The sequence below is a fragment of the Marmota monax genome, unplaced genomic scaffold (genome assembly GCF_021218885.2).
Source record: "Marmota monax isolate L192 unplaced genomic scaffold, Marmota_monax_Labrador192_F-V1.1 WCK01_AAM20220418_F8-fsc00210, whole genome shotgun sequence".
Classification (NCBI taxonomy): Eukaryota; Metazoa; Chordata; class Mammalia; order Rodentia; family Sciuridae; genus Marmota; species Marmota monax.
In genome coordinates, this window is record NW_026695248.1 from 984,754 (window position 1) to 1,008,299 (window position 23,546).

At 41.7% G+C, this 23,546-nt stretch overlaps 1 protein-coding gene across 5 annotated transcripts in view; it reads right to left on the reverse strand.

The window, feature by feature from the left end:
- Cracdl (CRACD like) overlaps window positions 1-23,546 on the reverse strand; it is a 139,343-nt gene that overhangs the window by 60,151 nt on the left and 55,646 nt on the right. The window contains exon 1 of one of the 5 annotated variants that reach the window (XM_046440357.2): window positions 15,158-15,736. The exons of the other annotated variants lie outside the window; for them this stretch is intronic. Coding sequence (XP_046296313.2) covers window positions 15,158-15,651 — 494 coding nt within the window. The 5' untranslated portion in view covers window positions 15,652-15,736. Of the gene's footprint in view, window positions 1-15,157; window positions 15,737-23,546 lie in introns of those variants that run through there. 5 annotated transcript variants of the gene reach the window in all.

Sequence of the window (23,546 nt, forward strand, 5' to 3'; positions counted from 1 at the left end):
GTGAGTTTTTTTCTTGCAGTTCAAAAATAAAGTTTGTTCCTGCTTCAGTGGCTCGTGATTTGTGCCCAGCCAGACAGCGGCACCTGACTTCTCAACTCAGACAACAAAAGCAAAGAGAGCCTGGAATGAGAGATTCCAAGTTCTAAAAGAAAACAATTGCCAACCAAGATTGCTATACCCAGCAAATATCTCCTTCTTATTCAATATGAATATAAAAACTTTCATGACAAGGATGAACTAAAAGAATTTATGACAACAAAGCCAGCACCACAACAATTTCTCAAAGATAAACTGCAAACAGAGGAACCCAAAAACAAATGCCAAAACTCCCAAATAGATGATCTATAGAAGACTAGTAATCTAAAGGAAAAATAAAGACAGAATTAAACACACAAAAAAATCAAAATGTCAGTAAACCATAAACACATATCCATAATAACACTGAATTTAAATGGTTCCAATTCCTCAATTAAAAGATGTAGATTAGCAGAATGGATCAAAAAACAAGACCCAACTATGTACTGTCTGCAAGATACTCATCTCATAGGTAAAGACACACACAGGCTGGAGGAAAAAGAATGGGGAAAAAAATTCCGTACAAATGGATTCTGTGAACAAGCTGAAGTAGCTATTCTTATATCTAACAAAGTTGATTTCAAGCAAAAATTAATCAGAAGAGACAAAGAAGGTCATTATATCCTAGTAAAGGGAACAATCCAACAAGAAGATATAGAGATAGTAAATATATATGCCCCAAATATCAGCACCTTAAAAATATCCCTTGGGGCTGGGGATGTGGCTCAAGTGGTAGCACACTCGCCTGGCATTCGTGAGGCACTGGGTTCGATCCTCAGCACCACATATAAATTAAAAAATAAAGATGTTGTGTCCACCTAAATATTAAAAAAAATTCTCATATATATATATATATATATATATATATATATATATATATATATATTCCTTGACATTAAATCCCAGATAGACCCCAATAACCATAATACTGGGTGACTTCAACATACCGGTATCCCCAGTGGACAGGTCATCAAAGCATAAAATCAATAAAGATATATACAACCTAAATAATATTGTAAATCAAATTGACCTAATAGATATGTGCAGAATATTTCACTGCAAAACAACAAAATTTACCTCCTTTTTAGCAGCTAATGGAGTCTTACCCAAAATAGACCATATTCTAGGTCACAATGTTAGTCTTAGCAAATAAAAAAATAGAATCCCATGCATCCTATCAGACTATAAAGGAATGAAACTAGAAATCAACAGCAAGAAAAATAATAGAAACCACATAAATACATGGAGGTTAAATAATATTGTTTTAAATAAAGAATGGCTCAAAGAAGAAATAAGAGAAATCAAGAAATTGTTAAAAAGAACTGAAAACAATCATACAACATATCAAAATCTCTGCGACAGTATGAAAGCAATACTAACAGGAATATTTAGAGCATTAAATGCTTACATCAAAAATATAGAGAGATTCCAAATAAATAAACTTATGCTCCACCTCAAAGAAAAACAAACTAAAGTCCAAGACAATAGAAGACAGAAAATAGGGCTGGAGTTGTGGCTCAGCAGTAGAGCACTTGCCTTGCACATGCTAGGCCCTGAGTTCAATCCTCAGCACCATATATAAATTAATAAAATAAAAATATTATGTCCAACTAAAAAATAAATATTAAAAAATACAGAAAATAATAAAATCATGTTATATACATATATAAATTTACCAAAGGGAATATCTCCTTTATGTATAGGTAGAAAATGCCAACCAAAACTAAATGAATAAAGGTGTGAAAGGAAGATCAGTAGAGGAGAGAGAAAAGGGGGAGGGAGAGGGAAGGAAGGGAGAGGTGGAATGGGGATTGAAATCCAATTCCTTGTGTGTATAATTATGGCAAAAGGAACCCAGATATTATGTATAAATATAATGTTCTAATTAGAAAAAAAACTTAATTGACCTAAAATAAGGCAAAATAGAAAGAACAAAGAAAACCAGATGAAGCCCAGAGGGGGGAAACGGCAAAATTATAAATACAAATGTAAAATTTAAAAATACATAAAGCTTTGAAAAGAAAATATCTTCTTAACCTTGGGATAAACAAAAATGTATTAGACATGCTTTAAAAACCCATTGGAAAAAAACATAATTTGCATTTCATCAAAATGAAATACTTCTGGTTATTAAAATAAATCAGAAAAAAATGAATAGAGATATCATGGGCAGGGAGAAAATATTTGTAAAATAACAACACAATCTGAAACAAACTTGTATCCATCACATTTAAAGAATTCCTAGGAACCAATAAGTGAAAATCAAAGTTTCCCTCTTCCAAAATTGGGCAATTAATTTGATCATACATATTCAAAAGAAAATATAACAGTGGCCAATACTGATATGACACATGAAAAATAATCTAGTCATAAGAAAATATCAAACAAACCCAAATGAGAAATTATCTGTAAGATAATAATCCTCTGCTGTCAGAATCATGTCAAGGTCAAGGGGGAAAGTCAAGAGACCATTCCAGAGTAGAGGCAACATGCACTTCAGGACTCCTGAATGAGGAACTGCTACAAAGGCCATTATTTGGATAAATGACAAAGGTTGAATATGAACTGTGAATTCAACAGCAACATGTCAATTTAAAATTTTCCAACTTTGATGATTATAACTATGGTACTTAAAAGTATGTTTTTGTCCTTAGGAAATGTACATGTGATTTCTCTAGCTCACTGTCAAATGGTCTAAAAAAATAAAATGATGTGAGCATACAGGCAAATAAACATTCAGAGAAACAAAGAACACATGGGGCAAAATGAGGAAAATTGGAGAATCTGGCCAAAGGTTATATGGAGAATCCCTGATACTATGTGAGTTTTCTGTAGTTTTGGCTTCATATCAAATACAAGGTTATTAAAAAAAACAATACTTAGAAAAGAGAAGAGGCAGGAATTTCAAGATGGCAATGGAAGGAGCTTGGTAAAACCACCCCAAATGAAAGGAAAGCCTGACTCAGAGACAGGACGCGCCATTGAAACTGCCCATGGGAGGGCAGAGGCGTAACTAGCAGACAAAGCCTCCAAACCAGCACCAAGTGTGCTCCAAAAAATATGGAAAGTCATACATAAATAATTAAAAGAAGGCATGATCACAATGGCTCACTAAAGAGAGGATATGACTAAGAGGGTAGAGACTGAAAATGAACAAGCTGAAAATTCTGGAGTTGAAAAATTCCATAATGAAAAGGAAAAATAATTCCTGGGGGTTCCCTAGGAGGCAGAATAAAGAACTATCAAATTTGAAAACAGATCAACAAAAAATATGCAATCTTTCTTTATTTACTTTTATTTTAAAAAATTTGTTCTTATTAGGTATATATGACGGTAGAGTGCATTTTTGCAATCTTAAGAGAAAATAAATGAACAGAGACATTTGGGACATAGTTAAGTATACTGATATTCAAAATGAGAGTTTGGGAAGGAAAGAAAAGACTTCCTGGAGAAAATATTTGAGGATAATGGTTAAAAACTTCTCAAATCTGATGAAAAACAATAATCTACACACCTAACAAACTTAACAATGTCCACGTAAAATAAATGCGAAGAGATCTGCACCAGGAACATCATCGTCTAAATGCAAAAGCCAATGACAAGGAGAAAAACTTGAAAGCAGCAAGAGGAAGAAGACATACCATGTGCATGGGCATCACATTGACAGCTAACTTCCCATCAGAAATAATGGAAGGCAGAAGGCAGTGGAATGTTGTATTTAAGGACACAAAAGGAAATACTGTCACCCAAGAATCCTACATCCAACAAAGCTGTCTCTCAATAAAAGTTATTTTGTGGGAAGTTATTAAAGAAAATACCATTGACTATTTCTTCTCTTTTTAAAATTGATATGAAAGGCAACTGCGTAAGACAATATTCAGAAACTGCAATATTGGGACTACAACATATAGAAAAGTAATATATTTCACAATCACAACAAAAAGGGGGAGTTAGGAATGGAACTGATGTACTGTGAATTTTTTAAAACTTCGTATTTTTCTGATAGCTCCACATCCCTCCCCACAAATAGCCTGTGAATATCCAGCCCAGGTGACCAAGTGCACCAGTGTGGTAAGACTGGTCCCTGAAACAAGTTCTCCTTCTTGCCATCCCCTGACTGTGACTTTGTGACATTCAGATAGACCAGTAAAACAGCCTCATGCCTCTTGCTTGTGTACTCCACCCTGGACCCAAATAAAGGCCCCCGGGGCCACACCCCCTCTCAACTCTGACATGTTCCCTAAGAGTTTTCCCAATGACCTAGTGCATAGTGTGGCATGCCATGACTCTTTTTCTAGGGCCTGGAGTACAATAAATCAATCCTAAATTGATTCTAATATGTTCAGATGTAGATTGTAAGGCCTGGATCAACCACTAAAAAATAACTGAAGAAAATACAGGCAAAAGTGGATAAGGAACTAAAACACATGCTAGACAATAAATACTTATGACAGAGGGAGGTGGTAAATAAGAGAAGGACAAGTGTTTGTAAAGTATATAGAAGACAAAAAGCAAAATAGTACTGGTAAGTCTAAACATATCAATAACGACACTAAGTGTAGATGGACTAATCACTCACAAGGGAAAGACTGTCAGACTCAACAAAACACCAGGATGCAAGTATATACTGTCTACAAGAGACTCAATTCAGTTTCACAGATGCAAACATGTTAAAAGTAAAATAAGGGAAAATGTTGTTTCTCCAAGCAGCAACCCCCCAAAAAGAGTAGCTATATTAATGACAGACAAAGTAAACTTAGAGTAAAAAATTTTATTAAAGATAAAGTGGGACAGTTTGTAATGATAAGATGATCAATCCATCAGGAATATATAACACTTATAAACACACACATACCCGTAATAGCAAAGCCCTAAAACTTCCTGATACAAAAACTGATAGAAATGAAGTTGGAAATAGAAAAGTCAACAGTAATAGTTGAAGACTTCAGTTGATCTTTCTTTCAATATTTGATAGAACAAATAGGCAGATGCTTAACAAGGATATAAAGGACTTAAAGAATAGCATAAACTAACTAGACCTAACAGGAATCTACAGAGCACCCTGCATAAATAACAGAGCACAGCCCACAGAAAGATTCTCCAGGATATACCACGATCGGCCATAAAACAAGCTGAAATAGGTTTAGAAGGGTTGAAATCAAAGGAAGTATGTTTTCTGACAACAACTGGATGAAATTAAAAATAAACAAGAGAAAGTAATTTGGGAAAACCATAACTACATGGATGTTAAACAACACCCTGAAATAATCAATGGAATGGCTACATTAATATCAGAAGAAAATTATTTTAGGAGAGCACTGTTACTAGAGATAAACAGATTCATTTTATAAGAGGAAGATGCATTTATTATAAATACATATACCACCTAAAAACAGAGCCCCAAATACCTGAAACAAGAACTGGTAAAACAAAGAGACCCGATTCAACAATAATCGTTGGAACTCCAATAGTTGAGGTTCACTTTCAGTAATGATTAGAGCAAATAAGCAGAAACCTGACAATGATACAAAAGCCAAATAGTATTGTTGGTTTGAGTTGTCTCTCATCATTCTATAAGTTTGGACCCAGAATAATCAAAACAATCTTGAAAAATAAGAAAAAAGTAAAGTACTCACATTCTCCATTTGATTACCACAAAGTAGAATAATAAGACTGTGTTGCTGCCAATTTAAAAAAATGATTACATAAAAACATTTTTTGAAGAAAGACTGCATCATACTGATAAACAGACAGACCTACAGATTAACAGAATAGAAATCACAGTCCAGAAATAAATGCATACTATTACAGGTAGGTGACTCTCAACAGAGATGCCAAGGTAATTCAAGAGGGGAAAGAACAGATTTTTTTTTCCAACAGATCATGCTGGGACACATGGACATCAAACTGCCAAAAACAATCTATACTCCTGCCTCACATGGCTACCTCAAAATGGATCACAGAACTAAATCAAAAAACTCTTGAGAAGAAAATAAGAGTAAGTCTATGATCTTAGATTAGGCAATAATTCCTCAGACATGATACTCAGCACACTAAAAGGGAAGATAGATAAGTTTTGACTTCATCAAAATTATAAGCTTTTGTTTCCAAGGACTATCTAGAAAGTGTAAGACAACTCACATACCGGGAGAGAAATATTTGCCAATCATGTATCCGGTAAGGGAGTAATATCCAGTTTATAACAATTCTTATGACTCAACAATAAAGACACCCTATTTAAAAAACTGACAAAGGCTTTGTCATTTGCCTTTGTACAAAGGCAAGATGCATGGCTAATAAGTTGCTCAACACCATCAGTCACTAGGAAGTTGGAAATCAAAACCACAGGGAGATACTACTTCACTTACTAGAATGGCTATAATTAAGACAGGGGCAGTAACAAATGTTTGAAAGACTGTGAAGAAAGTGGAACCATCATTCAATGCTAGTGGAAATGTAAATGTTGTAGCCACCAGGGAGAAGTCTGGCAGTTCCTCGGAATGTTAAACATAAAATTGCCATATGGCCCAGCAATTTTACTCCTAGGGATCTACCAAAGGGAAATAAAAACATATGTCCATGGAGGAATCTGGGAAGATGGTAGAGTGAAGAGCACCAGGAACCAGTTTCCCCAAATAGACAACAATTGCACCGGGAGAATCTGTCTGATGTCACTGTTTGAAACTCTGGAGTGTCTACTGAAGACCTGAAACTTCCAGGGGAAGGTTCAGCAGGTAATTTACAGTTAATTTTTGCCAACCGCAGCACAGTCCTATCTACCCAGGCTCCAAGTTCCCAGCCCCAGGGCAGGCAACCAGGTAAGTGTTCCAGGAGCAGCTTGAACCCAGCTTGCAAGAGCCAGATGGGCAAAAAGAGACCCTGTTCTTCAGATATTGGGAATCTGGGCTCTAATTGCTGCTTCTGATCCCAAAGGTGCAAAGAAGTAGGGACCACTATTGTTGGACTCCTCCCAACTGTTGCAAGACCCTTCCATGTCCAAAGGGGTTACCGAGGATTTTATGGTCTAGTAACATGCTCCAAACCCTTTGCATTTCTCTTTGCCCCTCTGGAAAGCCATACATTAAAGAATGGCCATTCAAAGGCACCCACGTATCAGCAAAAATTAGTAAGTCATGGTCCATGCCCAGGGGAAGGCAGAGACGCAGAACAGACCTGAAAATGCTTTAATTTTATACCTTAGACCCATCATCATCAGACAAAGAGCCCACAACCATCAATCAAACAAGCAAAACAAATAACAACAAATTCACCCCACGTCGGCAAACCCTGGGGAAGGGAAAGAAACTGAGTTCCAAAGTTACCACCTTATTAGGCTAAAATAGTCCTGCTTTCAACAAGAACAACAACAAAAAATCACAATGGATACAAAGGAATAAGAAAGCATGGCCCATTCAAAGAAAAATAAATCCATAGAAACTGTTTTTAGAAAAAGACCTGATGGCAGATAAACTAGACGAAGACTTTAAAACAACCATCTCAAAGCTGCTTGTAAAACTGAAGTAAGACAGATAGAAAGTCAAGAAAATGATGTATCAACAAAGTTGAAACATCAATATAGAGAGAGGAATGCTAAACAAGAGAGCTAAAAGAAATTCTGGAGATGAAATGTACAATGAATGGAATGAGAAATTCCCTAGAGGGATTCTCAGGCAGAATTGAGCAGGCCAAATAATCAGCAAACTTGAAAACAGCACAATGAAAATTATTGAGCCTAAGGGACAGAAAGAAAATGTGGAAGAAAAGTGAGCAGAAGATAAGGGCCCTGTGGAACACCATCACCTGCTTGGAGGGAATTTTGGGAGAACAGAAAAAGGGGTAGAGAATATTTGAGGTGATAATGGCTGAACACTTCCCAAATGTGAGGAAAGACGTAAATGAAATCCAAGTAAGATGAACACAAACCCACACCAGGACACATGACAATCAAATTATTCAAAGACAAAGGAAGAACCTTGCAAACAGCAAGAGAGAAACGGTTTATGATAAAACAAGGGATCCTCAATAACACTGTCAGCAGGAGTCTCATCAGAAATTTGGGAAGCCAGGAGGCAGTAGGCTCAAAATAATTAAAGAAAAAAACAACATTGACCAAGAAACTTATATCTGGCAAAACTGTTCTTCAACAGTGAGGGAGAAATAAAGATATCACTGGATGAACCAAAGCTGAGAGAGTTTATTACTAGTAGAGCTGTTCTGAAAGAAACGCTAAAGGTTTCTGCAGGATGGAGTGAAAGGGCACCAGACATATGAACCTGAAGTCATATGAAGAAGTAAGATCTCAATAAAAGTAAATCCGTGGGAGTTATAAAAGCTAGTGTTTTCTATACCAGTGGTTTGTAACTCCACCTTTTGTTTTCTAATGACTTAAGAGACCATGACTTTAAAAAAAAAAAAAAGCAATTGCCATTCTAAAAACTAGTATTATTGTAACTGATTTATATCTACATATTTTGTGCTCTACATTATTTAGGATAAAAATACATTTTTAGAAATTATTTAATTTATACTTTGGGAGCATATAGTATATAAAGATACAATTTCGTGGTATCAACAAGTAACAAGGAGCAAGGAAAGAAATACAGAGGAGCAGAGTTTCTGTATGTGACTGAAGGTACGCTGATATAAATCCAAATGAGAGTGCTATAATCAGAATGTCAAATGTAATCCCCATGGTAACAAAGAAAATAGCTATAGAATATTCACAAAAGGAAAGGAGAAAGGACTTGAAACGTTTTACTACCAAAAAAAATCAACTGCGTGTGCGCGCACACACACACGCACATACACACACACATCAGTAATGTGTGAAATAATGAGGGATTATAAAAAGCTAAAAGGCATTTATGAAACAAATATCAAAGTGACAGAAGCAAACTCCTGCTTATTAGTCTTAAGAGATTTCTAAGAGACTTCTGACATATGCTACAGCATGAACCACCCTGAGGGACAACACACTCACTGAAATAAACCAGTCACAAAAAGACAGACACTGTACCATTCCACTTTTATGAGGCACTGAAAGTCCTCAAAATCAGTCAGAAAAGTGGAAAGTGGCAACCGGGGACTCTGGGGAGAAGGGATTGGAGAGATATTTTTTTTAAATGGGTACAGTTTCCATTTTGCAAGATGAAAAATGTTCTAGAGATGGAAGGGTGGTCACACCTGCACAATGACCTAAACGTAGCTAACACCACCAAACTGTATACTTAAAAAATGGTTAAGATGATAAATTTTAGGTTACGTGTATTTTCCCATAATAAAAAAAGGAAAAATGTGCACACAAAAACTTGTATGGCAATGTTTACAGCAGCATTATTTACAAAATAACCCCAAATGGAAATAACACAAATGTCCATCTATGGATAGATATATAAAAAATGTGTTCTATAATACAATGGAATATTACTCAACAATAAAAAGGAATAAAGTACTGATACATGCTACAATCTGAATGAGCCTTGAACACATTATGAAAAGTGAAAGAAGCCAGTCACAAGACTATATGATACCAACAGTTACTAATAGGGCATTATGTAAAAATGTGGATGTGTAACCGATGTGATTCTGCAATCTGTATTTGGGGTAAAATTGGGAGTTCATAACCAACTTGAATCTAATGTATGAAATATGATATGTCAAGAGCTTTATAATGTTTTGAACAACCAATAAAAAAAATAAATTAAAAAAAAAGACTATATGATACTATTTATATGAAATGTCCAGAACAGGTGAACCAACGGAAACATAGTAGATTAAAGGCAGCCTAGAGTTGGGGAGTGTGGTGCTGGGAGAAGGTATGGGGTGGGTGGGAGGTGACTACTATGGGCATAAGGTTTCCTTCTGGGGAAATGAAAATGTACTAAAATTAGATTGTGTTCAATAGTCAAACTAGAACCAGCCTAGGTGTCCATCCATGGATAAATGAATGAAAGAAAATGTGGTGTATGTACACAATGGAGTTTTATTCAGCCATAAAGAAAAATGAAATTATGTCATTTGTGGAAAATTGATGGAACTTGAGAACATTCTGTTAAACAAAATAAGCCAAACTTAGAAGGTCAAGGATCATACACTATCTCATATATGGAAGCTAGAGAGGAAAAAAGGAAAATAAAGGTGAAGGCAGATCTCATAAAAATCAAAGGGAGATCAGCAGAACAGAGGAAAGGGACCAGGAGGAGGGAGGAAGGGAGAGAAAAGAGAAGTACTGGGAATTATGTTGGATAAATCATATTATATATATATATATATATACATATATATATATATATTGTATGTATACAAATATATAAAAACAAACCCCACCATTATTTATAATTATAATGCACCAATAAAAACATGGAAAAAAGAAAGGAGAGAAATCACAGACTCCCTTTAAATGAGAAACCCAACATAGCTACACCAGAGAATACAGTTGGAAAAACAGAATTTTCAAATTGACATGAAATCGATGATTTTACAAAAATACAAATAATCAAATACAAATAACCAAAATAACCAGAAAAATATAAATACCCAAAATTGACTCCAAAAAACCCCAGAAATTATCTAAACAGACTGGAAATCATATAATAAATTGAGCTCTCATCCTACTATCCTTCTTCCCTACCCATGGAAATAAACCAAGACAGTTTTATGGGTGGGGGCCATCAACATGTTATAAGCAAATAAGCCCTTCATTTGTGTAAAACATATCTCAGATCTTAAAATAAAATGAAGATTGTCTCAACTCAGTCTATAAATCCTTATATCACCATTAGGAAAGGATAGATTTTTTTTTTAAAGGAGAAAACAAACAAGAAAACAACAACCACTAAACACCCCAAGAGAAATTCAAGATGGCGGGCTAGAGGAGGACTACATTCCTAGATGCTCCATGGCCTGGGATTCAAGCAGTGGGAATAGTGCTTCTCAGCACAGTGGGCAAAAGGGATTTCAGTAAAATTTAATATTGGACAGTCAGAGTGTCTTAGAGAGTCAGAAATTTGAGTGCATTGAAAACAAAACAAAAAAACTCCCCCCAAACCAAAAAAAAAAAAAAAACAAAAACAAAAACAAAAAACAAGAACAAAAACTTATTGCTCAGTCCATGTTTAGAAATACACAGACAAAAGTGCTACATCAAAATTTAGTAATATAAATCCAAAAACTTTTTAAAAGAATATTTCTTGATTCAGTCTTATGTTATTGGAGAGTTACTTTAAAAAAAGAAAATGTCCACTATATGTTAAATTGTAACCAGTCTATCCTTGTGAGGTATACAATGATATTTTCAGTGTTTGACATGACAGAAAGAAGTCTGAGACACCTCAGTATAACCCAATATGCTTGCTACCAAATCTTGTTGTTTTTTATTTTTATGGTGCTGGGGATTGAACCCAGGGCTTTGTGCATGCAAGGCAAGCACTCTACCAACTGAGCTAAATCCCCAACCCCAGAATCATATGTAACATGTAGTTTCACTCACTTGGAGAATGTGCAATTGACATAAAAAAAATTAGTTGGTGTTCACAGATGCACAATTAAACCCATTGACCTTATACTTCAAACAGGTGAACTTTTATGGTATATGAATCACACGTCAGCAAAGTTGTTGGGGGGGGGAGTTTTATCTGGAAAGAAAAAAAAAAGGATGATGTAAAGGCATATTCCTAGCAAACTCACTAAAACAGATATTACAAGAGGGAGGATATGACACTGGATAGAAACCTGGAGATATAGGTGGGAATGGGAAGCAATATAAAGGTGGATGGGTCCAGCTATCAATAAGAAGAGGCGTCAGGCTAGAGGACCTGGGCACCACTAGCAGGAGCACACACCTTAGCCCTGCCCCTGTCCCCCTCATGGCACTCCATCTCCTTCCTGCCAGGGGTCTTTGAGATGCTGACCCCTCTGCTGGAACATGATATTCCCTGCCCCTCCCCAACACATTAGGGTCTCTTGCAACTGAATGTGATGTGCCTGTCAACTCTGTGTGTGTCTGTGTGACTCTTTGATCAAGTGCCCCTTTACAGATGTATGCCTGCTTACGTCCCCATACATCTAATCAATTTTTCCTTTTCTTGGGGAAAAAGATGAAAATAAATTATGACTTAACTATTGTTCTCCAGTGAGTCACGTCAGGATCTGCCTGTTCCTTTTTTTGGAAAAATAAGTTTCACATTATTGAGGCAAATGGAATGTGTAATGCTCACAAAGTTCCTGTGAGAAATCTCTGTTCAAAAACCATGCCAGCTCACTGTTTAATGGTATTATTATCCTCAACAGCCAAGGGACCTGCTGCTATACCCACCCCACAGAGAATCTCACCACGATCCACCCTCTCTCCCTCAAGGAGCCAGAGGACCACCTTCCCTGCAAGCAGACACCTAGCCACACGCAGCCCTCCTGTGCCCACCTGTCAGGAAGGACAGGAGAAGACAGGGCTATACGGAAGAAAAGAAAGCAAAGAAATCTCATACACTAAGGGCTGAAACCAGAGAATACTCTAAGGATAAGTGACAAGCTTTAAACAGGACAAGAAGGAAGAGTAAAAGAACTTATTGGCTGCTCAGTTTTAAAGTTTCCTAGTATCTTATAATTAATGTTTTGCTTTGTTTTTCAGTATTGGGGATTGAACCCAGGATGCGTTACCACTGAGCTAAATCCTCAACCCTATTTTATTTTTTACTTTGAGACAGAATCTCACTAAGGTGCAGAGGCTGGCCTTGAACTTGCAATCCTCCTGCCTCAGCTTCCCCAGCCACTGGGATTACAGGCGTGTGCCAAGGCACCCATTTAGGTTTATCTTTTTATAAAACACTGAGTCTTGACCTAAAGAAGTGAATCATCCCTTTCTTGCTAAATATGTAAAAAAAATCAAAGATAATCTATGAAAATTGAGAATATGTACCAGCAAAGCACTGCCACGTGGTACGTGCTTAAGACACCCTGTTCTGTGAATGGATGAACTGCAGGCGCTCCTCAGTGACTCTGGCCAGATGAAAGAATCGCCTCCCACTAAAGGTGAGATGGCATCAACCTACCACCTGCAATTCCCGAGTCCACCCAGCCCTCCAGTGCCCCAAGGGCAGACTTCACTAGACCAAGTCACATTTGTTCTCCTGAGTCTTGCCCACATCCCGTTAGACATCACCTACTGAACAGCTGTGCAGACCCCTCAGTTAAGGAGTAAAGGAAAGTGAAAGCAAAGGAGGTCTCTGCTTAGAGGCTTGAGGCTCCCCACTGGCCATGTGCAGGACAGGGACACTGAGGGCATCTAGAGAGAACAAGGAGCAGGCCACAAGCCCCTGGGCTATTTCTTTTGCAAAGTAATACCACCACTTCCTTCCAACTCACTCAGCCATCCATCAGCACAGTTTATAAGCATATAAATAGTATCTTATATAAGATAAACTATACTAGTTTCTGAAACTTGCTTATATAACAGTTGATTTAGTGGTATTCAGAGTCCTTATAAATGAACAAAGTAAGTTTCCTAACTAGGAAGGCACGTGGCTTCCAACACGGTGTAAACTCATCTATCTGCACATCTGTCTGTGATCCTGCAGGCACCCAAACCCACACACGCTCTCACACCTGAATGAAACCCACGTCTCAGCAGCAATGCAGGACCGTGTTCATGAGAGCATCCTGTTTTTCACCTATCCAGAAGTAAATGTTTTCATATGAGATTTCAAAAACATTAGTTTAGACATTTTCAGGTTATTAGAGTTTTAAAAAAATCTATTAGAGACTTTTACAAAACCATTATTTCAAAAATAGCTAAATAGCTAAGTGTCGGAGCGTCAAACTCCACAACCTTATTTTAGAAATTCTATTTGCATAATTCTTGGGGGAAATATAAATTCATTCCAATGCTGGGGAGTATCTTGCAAAGATGCTACTTAACTTGGAACTTTCAATCTCAGGGTGCAAGCTGTACCCAGTGCCGATGGCTAAATACACGCGCAACCAATGGGACCCTAGAGTCCTGGATACAAGGGACAGTTTTACAAGGGCTGGCTTGTTTTTCATTTTGTAACTTTACTAAGGCAACACACTCCCTTATTTCTGTGCATATATATCAAGATAATGCCTGTTTTATAGATTTAAAAAAAAAGAACAATAAAATTGCTAAAGGAAACAGTAACAATAATGACTTGCTGCACAGGACTTTACCCAGTAAGATGCCCTGTGTTCACAAGGAGTCCTTGAGCTGTTGGGTCTCTTCTCCTATGTAACAAAAGAAAAAGTGATGCTTGGGGAGGGACCACCTGCCCCAAGTGTCAAGCATCCCCTCCTGCTGCCCAGAGGTAGGTGGATCCTTCCAAAGATGCAAGATCAATTTTCCAAGACGATCCACCTAACCAAGGGATGGGCAGATGTAACGATCACCAGATGGACAGAGGCTGCGATACTGGGATTTTCCATCTGAGGTAGGAGACATGCGATTTGTTTATTTAAGCTGAGCTAATGAGTTTAAATCAAGCCAGAGCTCTACTCCCCTCTGCACCACCAGGCACAGAATTAAGATGCACCGAGAGCCACACACCTTCCAGGGATAAGGTCACCTATAACAGGGCCAGATGGCCGTGTGCAGGGGTGTTGGCCTCTGCTGGGCAGGAGCTCCAGCAGGGTGTCACCCACGGCTGGGTCTGTCAGATGGGAACGAGCCCTTGGGTGCTGAGCTTTGAGTAATACTTCCAATGTCCTTTTACTTTGACCTCTGGCTGCCCTCCTTCCATTCAGAGCATATCAGTGATGCCTTGCAGATCCAAGGAGCAAGCCAGGAGAGCGAAAGTACAGCGCTCTGTTTACCCAGTCCTCCTGGATCTCTCCCTCTCGCTCCCTCGCAAAGCAAACAAAGGAAATCATTATTTTGCTCCAGAATTCACATAATTCAAGGAGACAGAATAAAGTCTGTAAGGAAGGGGGGGTCACAATCACCCTAGAACCAGAGACAGTGGATGCCAAAGACCCCAGCCCCAAAGAATGAGGGCACCCAGGCCCTGGCAGTGGCGGCACGGCCTCCCCTCCCCTACAGCCCCAGCCCCCACCTCTTGGCTCACAGGGGGCGCACCTGGGGTCGGGCCTGACGCATTGGTAAAAGGCAGCCATCTTCCTGACGGTGGAGTGAGCCTCTGCCTCTCTCATCCTCCTGAATCTGGCAGCAGGGAGAAGAGCAGGTCTCCCTGTGGTGCTGCCAGGGCCTAGGGCTCTTGGGACACCACCAGACGCTGGGCAGGAGCCCCAGCCCCTGTTTCCCGGGCAGCTCCAGTGGGCCTGATGGCACCCACAAGCCACAAGGAAGCGGGGCTCCAGCCAATCCCAGCCAGTCTTGAGCCCAGCCCACCAGCTCCTTGGGCAGGTGAGCAGGCACCTGTAGTAAAAGCTATCTGAGAAACGCTGGCACTTCCTTCTTCCACTCCAAGCCCTGAGGGCAGGGGTGGGGGTGGCCTGACTCCTCAGGGAGTTGGTCTGGAGTGTCACCTGCTTCCCTGTGACTGGAGTCCCCACTGAATGGCTGAGGACAGAAAACAACCAACTCGGGCTGTGCTTTCCTGACCTCCCCATGGAAACAGGCAGAGGCCCTGAGAGGCGGGGCTGCACTCCCCACCTGGGAAAGGGCAGACCCCACCCGGGAAGGAGCCAGGTCCACTGCTGGGGAAATCCAGAGCAGATTCTGAGCCAAACACACCCCTCTCCCAATCTCCCACCCATGCCACACGGCGCCTCCTGCCACCATTGACACACACTTGCTTTCTGCGGAGCCAGGGGCCACAGCAAGGGAGGGGCCGTGCTTGTCTCTGCCCCTGCACACTTGCTAATGTTTGTTTTCTGTTTATTTTTTGCTAGGCCCATGATGTCCCCTTGGGTCCTAGAAATGTTTTGTGAACTGCCTTCTTAGGGACATCCAAAGGCTACTTTAGCCTGGCCCCTGCTTATTACGGCTCACTGAGACCCTGATAGGATTTCCAGCCCTCTCCACTGGAGACCACACCTGACAGGTGCACAGGCCACGCCCACCCAAGAGAAATCACCAACTGAGCCTGCCTGGCAGCTCCCCAGCCTCTGCAGGTGACAAAGCCAGGGGCCTGGTGACGTCCTCTCTGATTACCTGCGGCTGCCACTTCAAAATAATAGCTTCCTGCAAGTGAGCAGCAACTCCAGGGACTCAAGTCCATCCCAAGTCTGAGGGCCGCTGTGCCAGTCAGCAGTTGCCAGGCAACATGCACAACAATGACAGAAGGCTCTAGGCAACCAACCTGTGAGATTCTGTAATATTAAAACCCAGGAGCAGGCAGGCGGCACTGGAGACTTCTGGAAATGGTTCCAAAAGAGTCCTACTTGCTTTTCTGCTTTTCAAAATGCCAACTGTATAGAGAGTTCCAGAGTCAAATGGTTTACAGTTTAAAGAAGAAAGCAGAACGAATATGGTGACAAAGGAAGGTGCTGGGTTCAGAGAGCTCCACAGTGCAGGTGGTTTCTATGCACCTGCCTTCGTAAGCTTATAGAGGAGGCGGAATCTGCAGGCCCACTGCCTCCGCCCTGGCAGGAGAGCTCTGCTGCTAGCCATTCAGACTTGGCCCAGGGAAAGGGACAACAGGCTGGTAGGAGTTCCTGTCTCCTAGGGCAGTTCAGTGGCCCACCCAGCAGAGTGATTACTGAAGGGACAGGAATGGGGCCTCGGACTGTTGTTCTAGAGTAGTCCTGGGAGCAGGATTCTCTGCCTGCTGAACAAGCGAAGCCCTACCAGACCCACAGAGGCAATTCTGTCCTGCACAGAGGCCTCCAGCCTGGCTTGGAGGGGTGGCCTCTGCACCTTGTTATGTTCTATCCTCTCTTAGAAGCCTCGACACTGCTTTGTCACTGTGGTGGCCCAACATCTAGGATGATACAGAGCAGCCCACTGTCCCCCATAAGATATGGCTCTAAACGGACACAGACAACCTTGTGGTGACACTGCAGGATGCCCAGGCAACACGAGGTTCCCTGAAGAGCATCAAAGCCAGAAGAGATTCAGGCCTCATGGGAGCACGCACACCTCCACACGTGGGCACACCTGCACCTCGCAGGCCACTCCCGCCACCTCCAGCCCACTTTCACGGCACGGTTTGCGTATTTTACACACCTTCTCTATTTTAACTAAAGTACTCAGGAATTTCTTTTCTTTGGTGCTTTGTCCTTAGCAATGCCCAAGTCATATATCTTCTAGGACATCAGAAAACCAGATAAAAAGGCCAATAACACCTATGTGCCTCTATTAAATTGCAATTATGTGCAACAGAAAATATTTTGTGCAAAAAAAAAAAAAAGAACCTAAAGCTTTGTGATAGGGCCTCTGTCTTAGTCTGTTTTCTGTTGCTATAATTCAGGCTGAGTAACTTATAAAGAACAAAGGTTTATTTATCTAACTCATGGTTCTGCTGTGAGATCCAAGAGGAGAAAGGCTACCTCTAATAGGGGGCTTCTTGCTGGTGAGGTCTCTCTGTAGAGTCCCAAGGTGGCCCAGGGCATCACATGGTGAGAGGAGTACATCCAAGAGAACCAAACTGGCTTTTAGAACAGACCCACTCAAGGTCAACTCATTAACCCAGGAATCTATGAGTAGATGGATCCACGTATAAGGACGGAGTTCTCATGACCCCATCATTTCTTGTAGGTCTCCTGTTCTCACCTCTTAATACCTCACAATGGGGATTAAACTTCAACAGATTTGCTTTTTAAACAATTTATTCTAATTAGTTATACATGACGGTAGAATGCATTTTGATACATCATACATAAATGGAGCATAACTTCTCGTTCTTCTGGTTGTACATGATGTAGGATTACATGGTCATGTAATCATATATGCACGTAGGGTGATAATGCCTGATTCATTTTACTATCCTTCCTGCCCCCACGCCCCCTCCCCTCCCTTCATCCCCCTCTGCTAAAGTACCTCTATTCTTCCCTAGCCACCCCACCACCACCACTTAGTGTGGAATTAGCATCCACATAGCAGAGAAAACAAATGGCCTTTGGTTCTTCGGGATTGGCTTATTTTGCTTGGCATGATACTTTCCAGCTCTATCCATTTACCAGCAAGTGCCAGCAGTGTATGAGTGAACCTTTTCCCCACATCCTTGCCAACATTGATTGTTGCTTGTATTCTTGATAATTGCCATTCTGACTGGAGTGAGTTGAAATCTTAGGTTTTTTTTTTTTTTAAACTACTCAGCCTTTAAAAAAATACCTTTATTTTATTTGTTTATTTTTATGTGTGCTGAGATTGAACCCAGTGCCTCACACATTCAAGGCAAGCGCTCTGACACTGAGCCACAACCCCAGCCCTTAGAATAGTTTTGATTTGCATTTCTCTAATCGCTAGAGGTTTAGTGGGAACATTTAAACTGCAGCAACCTCCTTACGTCCAAAGCTCATTTTATTCAGAGGAATTGGAATGTACCAGGTCCTAGGTGGCTTCTATTTATTCTCATCTAATGTTCACTAAAACCAGCAGTGAAACAAATGGTACCTCTCCATTTTGCAGGTGAGGAAATGGAGCATCTGAGAGGTCCAACAACTGGTCTAAGAACCACTAAAAAACCTCAGTGGACCATATGTCCCTCAAATCAAAGCTTGCACTCCAGCCAAGTGTGAGTCTCTCCTCTTGATGGCAGCTGCCCTCAAGAAACCTGGCCTGAGGTTTAGGGACCCAGTCCCTTCTGGGCTGGCAACCTGGTCTGTGCATCAAAAGCCTACAAGATGCTCATTCTGCTGCTTTAGACATTCCAGCAGTCCCCTGTAACAGCTGGGGAACGTTCCACAGGCCCTTCAACTCGGCACACAGGCACACAAGGGAATGTCACGCATCACTAGAAACCAGTACCAAAAAAATAAAAAAATAAAAATCACATGATGAAAAAGGATTTATGGACATGGGAGGATGCCCACTATACTCGGCAAGGAGGAACAGAGGCTGCAACAGGGAGTGTGGAGCCCCATGACCACAGACTCTGCTTCAGAGGCTAGGCTGGGGCCAGAGAGCCCTACAATTCTGAGAAACTCCACGTGATGCCCGCGATGCTACCCTGGTACCTTCCGTGATGAGCGTACTATGAAATGGCGTGTGCAGTAAGAACACATTTTTATTTTTTTAAAAAACATCTCTCAGGGCTGGGGATGTAGTTCAGCGGTAGGGCGCTGCCTAGCATGTTCGAGGCCCTGGGTTCCATCCTCGGCACCACAGAACACCAAAGATTTCTTGGTGCATGGAAGAGACAGAGGAAGGTCCACTAAGATGCAAACTGCCTTTAAACTTCCTTGTTGTGCTTTTCTATGCCTTTTACCTTTCCTGAGACTGGACATGTATTTTTCTCAGAATTAGAAGTTCCAGTAATTTCCTGTGAAGACAAGACCGTGTGATAGGAAGAGATGGGGATTCGGGGCCTGGGATTTGGAGTTGAGTTACTGGCCGTCTCTGAGGCTCAGTTTCCTACCTGGAAAGCCCTGACGAGGCTGTAAGGACCACAGGGAGGCTCTGTGTGGGTTTCTACCCTGTGCTTAGCACACAGAGGGGACTTTCAGGGTCAGGCCCCGCCCCGTCCACTGCTGGAAACAAGAGCTCTTGTCTAGGAGAAGCATCAGCTGTTCTCCCAGGTAGGTTTGCACTGGCTTCCTGGTTGGTCCCTGCACCATCTCAGCAGCAGAGAGCTGGGGGAGCTGCCATCATGGTAGAGATTTCGGGCACTGACTTGCAAGGAAGGCAGCCAGCTTGCCCACGATTGCAAAGCCCAGCAGCTTGGGGACCCACCGGGAGCTTCTGCTCCCAGAACATGGCTTCCCCTCTGGGCTCCACTGCTGTGAGTTCCCTCCACACACCCCACACATACAGGGACCGCAAATGTTTGCACTCTGACTTCAGGACAGGAACAGCTCCCGGAGCTCAAGTGGACTGGGACAGGAATGCAGAACTGAGGCTTGTCAGGCCCTCCAGGATCCAGGTCAGGGGAGCCTCACCCTGCATGCCCATGAGCCCTCCCAGGCCTCTGAGGGTGACCCTGGCTCACTGGAGGATTTTAAAGATATCCCAAGGTGCTTTAACTTGATGCAGAATTTTAAACATTCAAGTTGATGAACTCCAGAAGAGGTAGGTTTGCTGATATTAAGTTCTTTTCAGTTGCAAACTCAGGTAAGTGCAACAATTAGGTTCCCAAGGACCAAGTGAGTTCTGAGACCATTTAGACTGTTTCCAGTGGTTAGAAATGAGTTGACTGGCTCTGAAATCTGCCCCTGGCATGGGTTGTTCATGGTTAACTTTTACAAGTGGTACCTGCCAGTTACATCCTTTTCTTGCTTAATATTTCAAAGTGAGGTTTTAGAGACCCCAGTGGCCCTGTGGATTACACTGTTCTCTAGTCAAACTCAGAAAGAAACAGAAAGAGCAGCCGTAGGACACAACACTCTTATATAGAGTGTTTCTCACAGTTCTCTCCAGTTGAGCATAATGCAGGGGACCATCAGGAACCCCCAGGGCAGTGCCCTTGCTAGGAGTCAGAAGCAGCCCTGCACCCACGGCCACCTGCAGCTAATCCCCATCAGATTCCAGGTACTTCCTCCCAACTCCCAGGATGCAAGAGAAGTCATTCAAGAACTTGGTCCTAAAGATGGGACCCGTGTTCTGGCCTCTTCTAAAGCCTTCCAGAAAATCCATGCTGTGGAATTGAGGGGCCACTGGGGCTCTTTGGAAGATCCCTGGACAAGGGCTGACTCAGCCAGCAGTGCCTGCTGTTCTGAGCTGGGGTTGGCCTGCGGTGGTCACCCCATCGCTCCTTTAGAAATAGGCCCAAGTCACAGGTGACAAAGATACGGGTAAAAGGAAGGAAAAGCTCATCCTTTCCACTGACCACTACAGCACTGCTTCCAACTGGGGCAGCTCATTAAGGCAACCCTGTCCTTGAGACTCCTAAGAGGAAGGCAAGGCATCTGCCCCAAACAGCCCACCATACCCCGGGGCCCAGGTCAGCTACTCAACTTGTTCTTTATTTCACTTCCCGATGGGGCCCATGTGCTGCAGAGGCAGTTGCAGCTTGTACACACAGGTGCAGGAATGCCATGCAAGCATCATTCCCTAAAGCGCCGTGTCCCCTCTACACAGTGGCAAGGTCCCCAGTCATGTACACCACAAGTCACAGGAGAGTGTGGAACTGGTCCCTCACTCAGCAGATGAAGGTACAGCTGCAGACAGAGACACCACTGATGGTCAATTAGCAGCAAAGGCACCACTCGATGACAGGCCCCTGACCTCCAGATCCTGCTCCTCTCCTACAAGGTGCCACTCTGCTAGATCAACAACTCCCAACACTGAGCCCCACAGCGACAGCTGCCAGGCTTATCAGTTACTCTACGAGGTGAGAGGAGGTTGTCTATCTTTGACGGGGAAGAAGGACAGTCAGTCCCAGCTGACAGCCAGAGCAGGAGAGAACAGAACAATCCTGGAACAGCAGGCTGTTATCCAATGTTCTATCAGCCGGCGGCTCTGTGCAGAACTGCACTCGGGAACCTGGCGGCCTGATGAGTAAGACACACAGCTAGAGATGATTCAATGTGGAGGCATCAGGAACACTGGGAGATGGCAGGTTGCAAGAGACTAAAGAAAGAGACTCCAGCACAGAGGACAGAAATAGAGGGGTGCCACACAGAGCCGGTGTCTGCACTTATAAAAAATAAATATGTCAGGAACCAGTCAGCTAATGAAATCGAATACTTGTCCCTGGTAAGTGAGCTGGTACTTTGTAAATCAAATTATACAGAGGCCACCAATCTGCCCTCGTGGGCCTGCAGGACACTGTCTGTTGTCAATAACTGTGAACTTTTTTCCTGTTCACCTGCCTCATGGGCAGCTCCTACATTTTCCATCAGCCAATACCCCAAGCTAAGCCATGACCCTGCAAACTGGTCCATGCTTGGGAGCAAAAGCCAGAGTGCTCCAGTGATCTCCAGGACCTGGGAGAACACTCAGGTTTTAGAGATGGAGGTGAAGGTTTCTGGAAATTATGAAGTTACTGAAAACAAATTGCATGCCCGCACCTGTTTGCCTATGTTTTTCAAATTGAGAATAAAAATACAGGTAATATTTTAATCCCCCATAAGTCCAAAATCATCTTGCTAGCTTAATGACTAAAGAAGGCATTAATTTAATTTCCATTTTAACTTAAAATAGTTAAGACTACTAGTATTATTGTACCACACAGCTTAAATCTACTGTTAATTTTTTTTTAACTTTTCCATTTTGTTACAAGCTATTGATGTTCAAGGAAAGTTCCTCCTGAATAGGGATTTTTGCCATTAGCTTAGTGAGGGCCAGGCTATGTGGAATTCAGCTTAGTGTTCACAGCCCTGAGGATGTGTTGGAGCAGAATACATGTAAAAAGCCTTAATAAATACATCCTAAGTTTAGTTTTTAACAAGTTTTCACTAACTACAGCTTCTGTTTTTAGAGATGCTTCATTTTTACCACAAGGAAAGATAAGGCCAAATGGCCACATGGGGCCCACTTGCTAATCATCTATGACCTGTCCTTGGCAGACATCAATAATCAATCCTATGAGCAATTCTCAGGATTTCTCTCAGTACAGTACTTAGGGCCAGCTGCTCAGATCTGCACTCACCTGAAAGCCTGCTGCCAACATTAGCAGAAACAGAATAAATGTGTAGAACTGGGTTCTAGACTTGGCTCACCACTGACAAGCTACTAACAAGGTGAGTGACATGCAACAAGTCACTTTCTCTTTGGGTCTCAATTGTAATATAAATGACTTGGACTGTTACCTAATATGCCATCTTACGATCTTTGAAAAATGAAGGTCTTTACAACTGGCATGAACTTTTTTTTAATATAAAAATGTTGTGGTTAGCCAACATCTAAAACATGTTGGAGCTGAGGCCAATATATATTTTCAAAATCTAGTCCTCAGATGTTTGTGATGCAGAAAAATGAATGGCCATGGTAATACCCCAGAAAGCCTGTCTGCCCTTCTTGCCACCTGCCCCCACACAGCCACGCCTAGTGCTCTGCACATCCCGTCCTGAGGAAATGTGCACCTTTGCCTCATCCACACACATCAGCAGCTTGTTCCAGCACCCTGGTCCCCAGGGCTTCCTCTCCCTGCACCCGGTCTCTGAGCGCCTGCTCATCCACCACAATTAGTTTGTATCCATCCCTCTCCTGGACTTTTTAGCTCCCTTGAGGGCAGACTGGTTCTTTGCCTCTCTGTATTCCCAATACGCACACAGAAGGAGCTCAATAAATATTTTATGAATGAGTGACTCTCATCGCTGAGGTTTATAAAACCCAAGGAGAATATTCATCAAGTAAGAAACCTGGAGTCACTTTTAAAAATATATATTTTTAGTTGTAGATGGACACAATACCTTTATGTGGTGCTGGAGATTGAACCCAGCGCCTCACACATGCCAGGCAA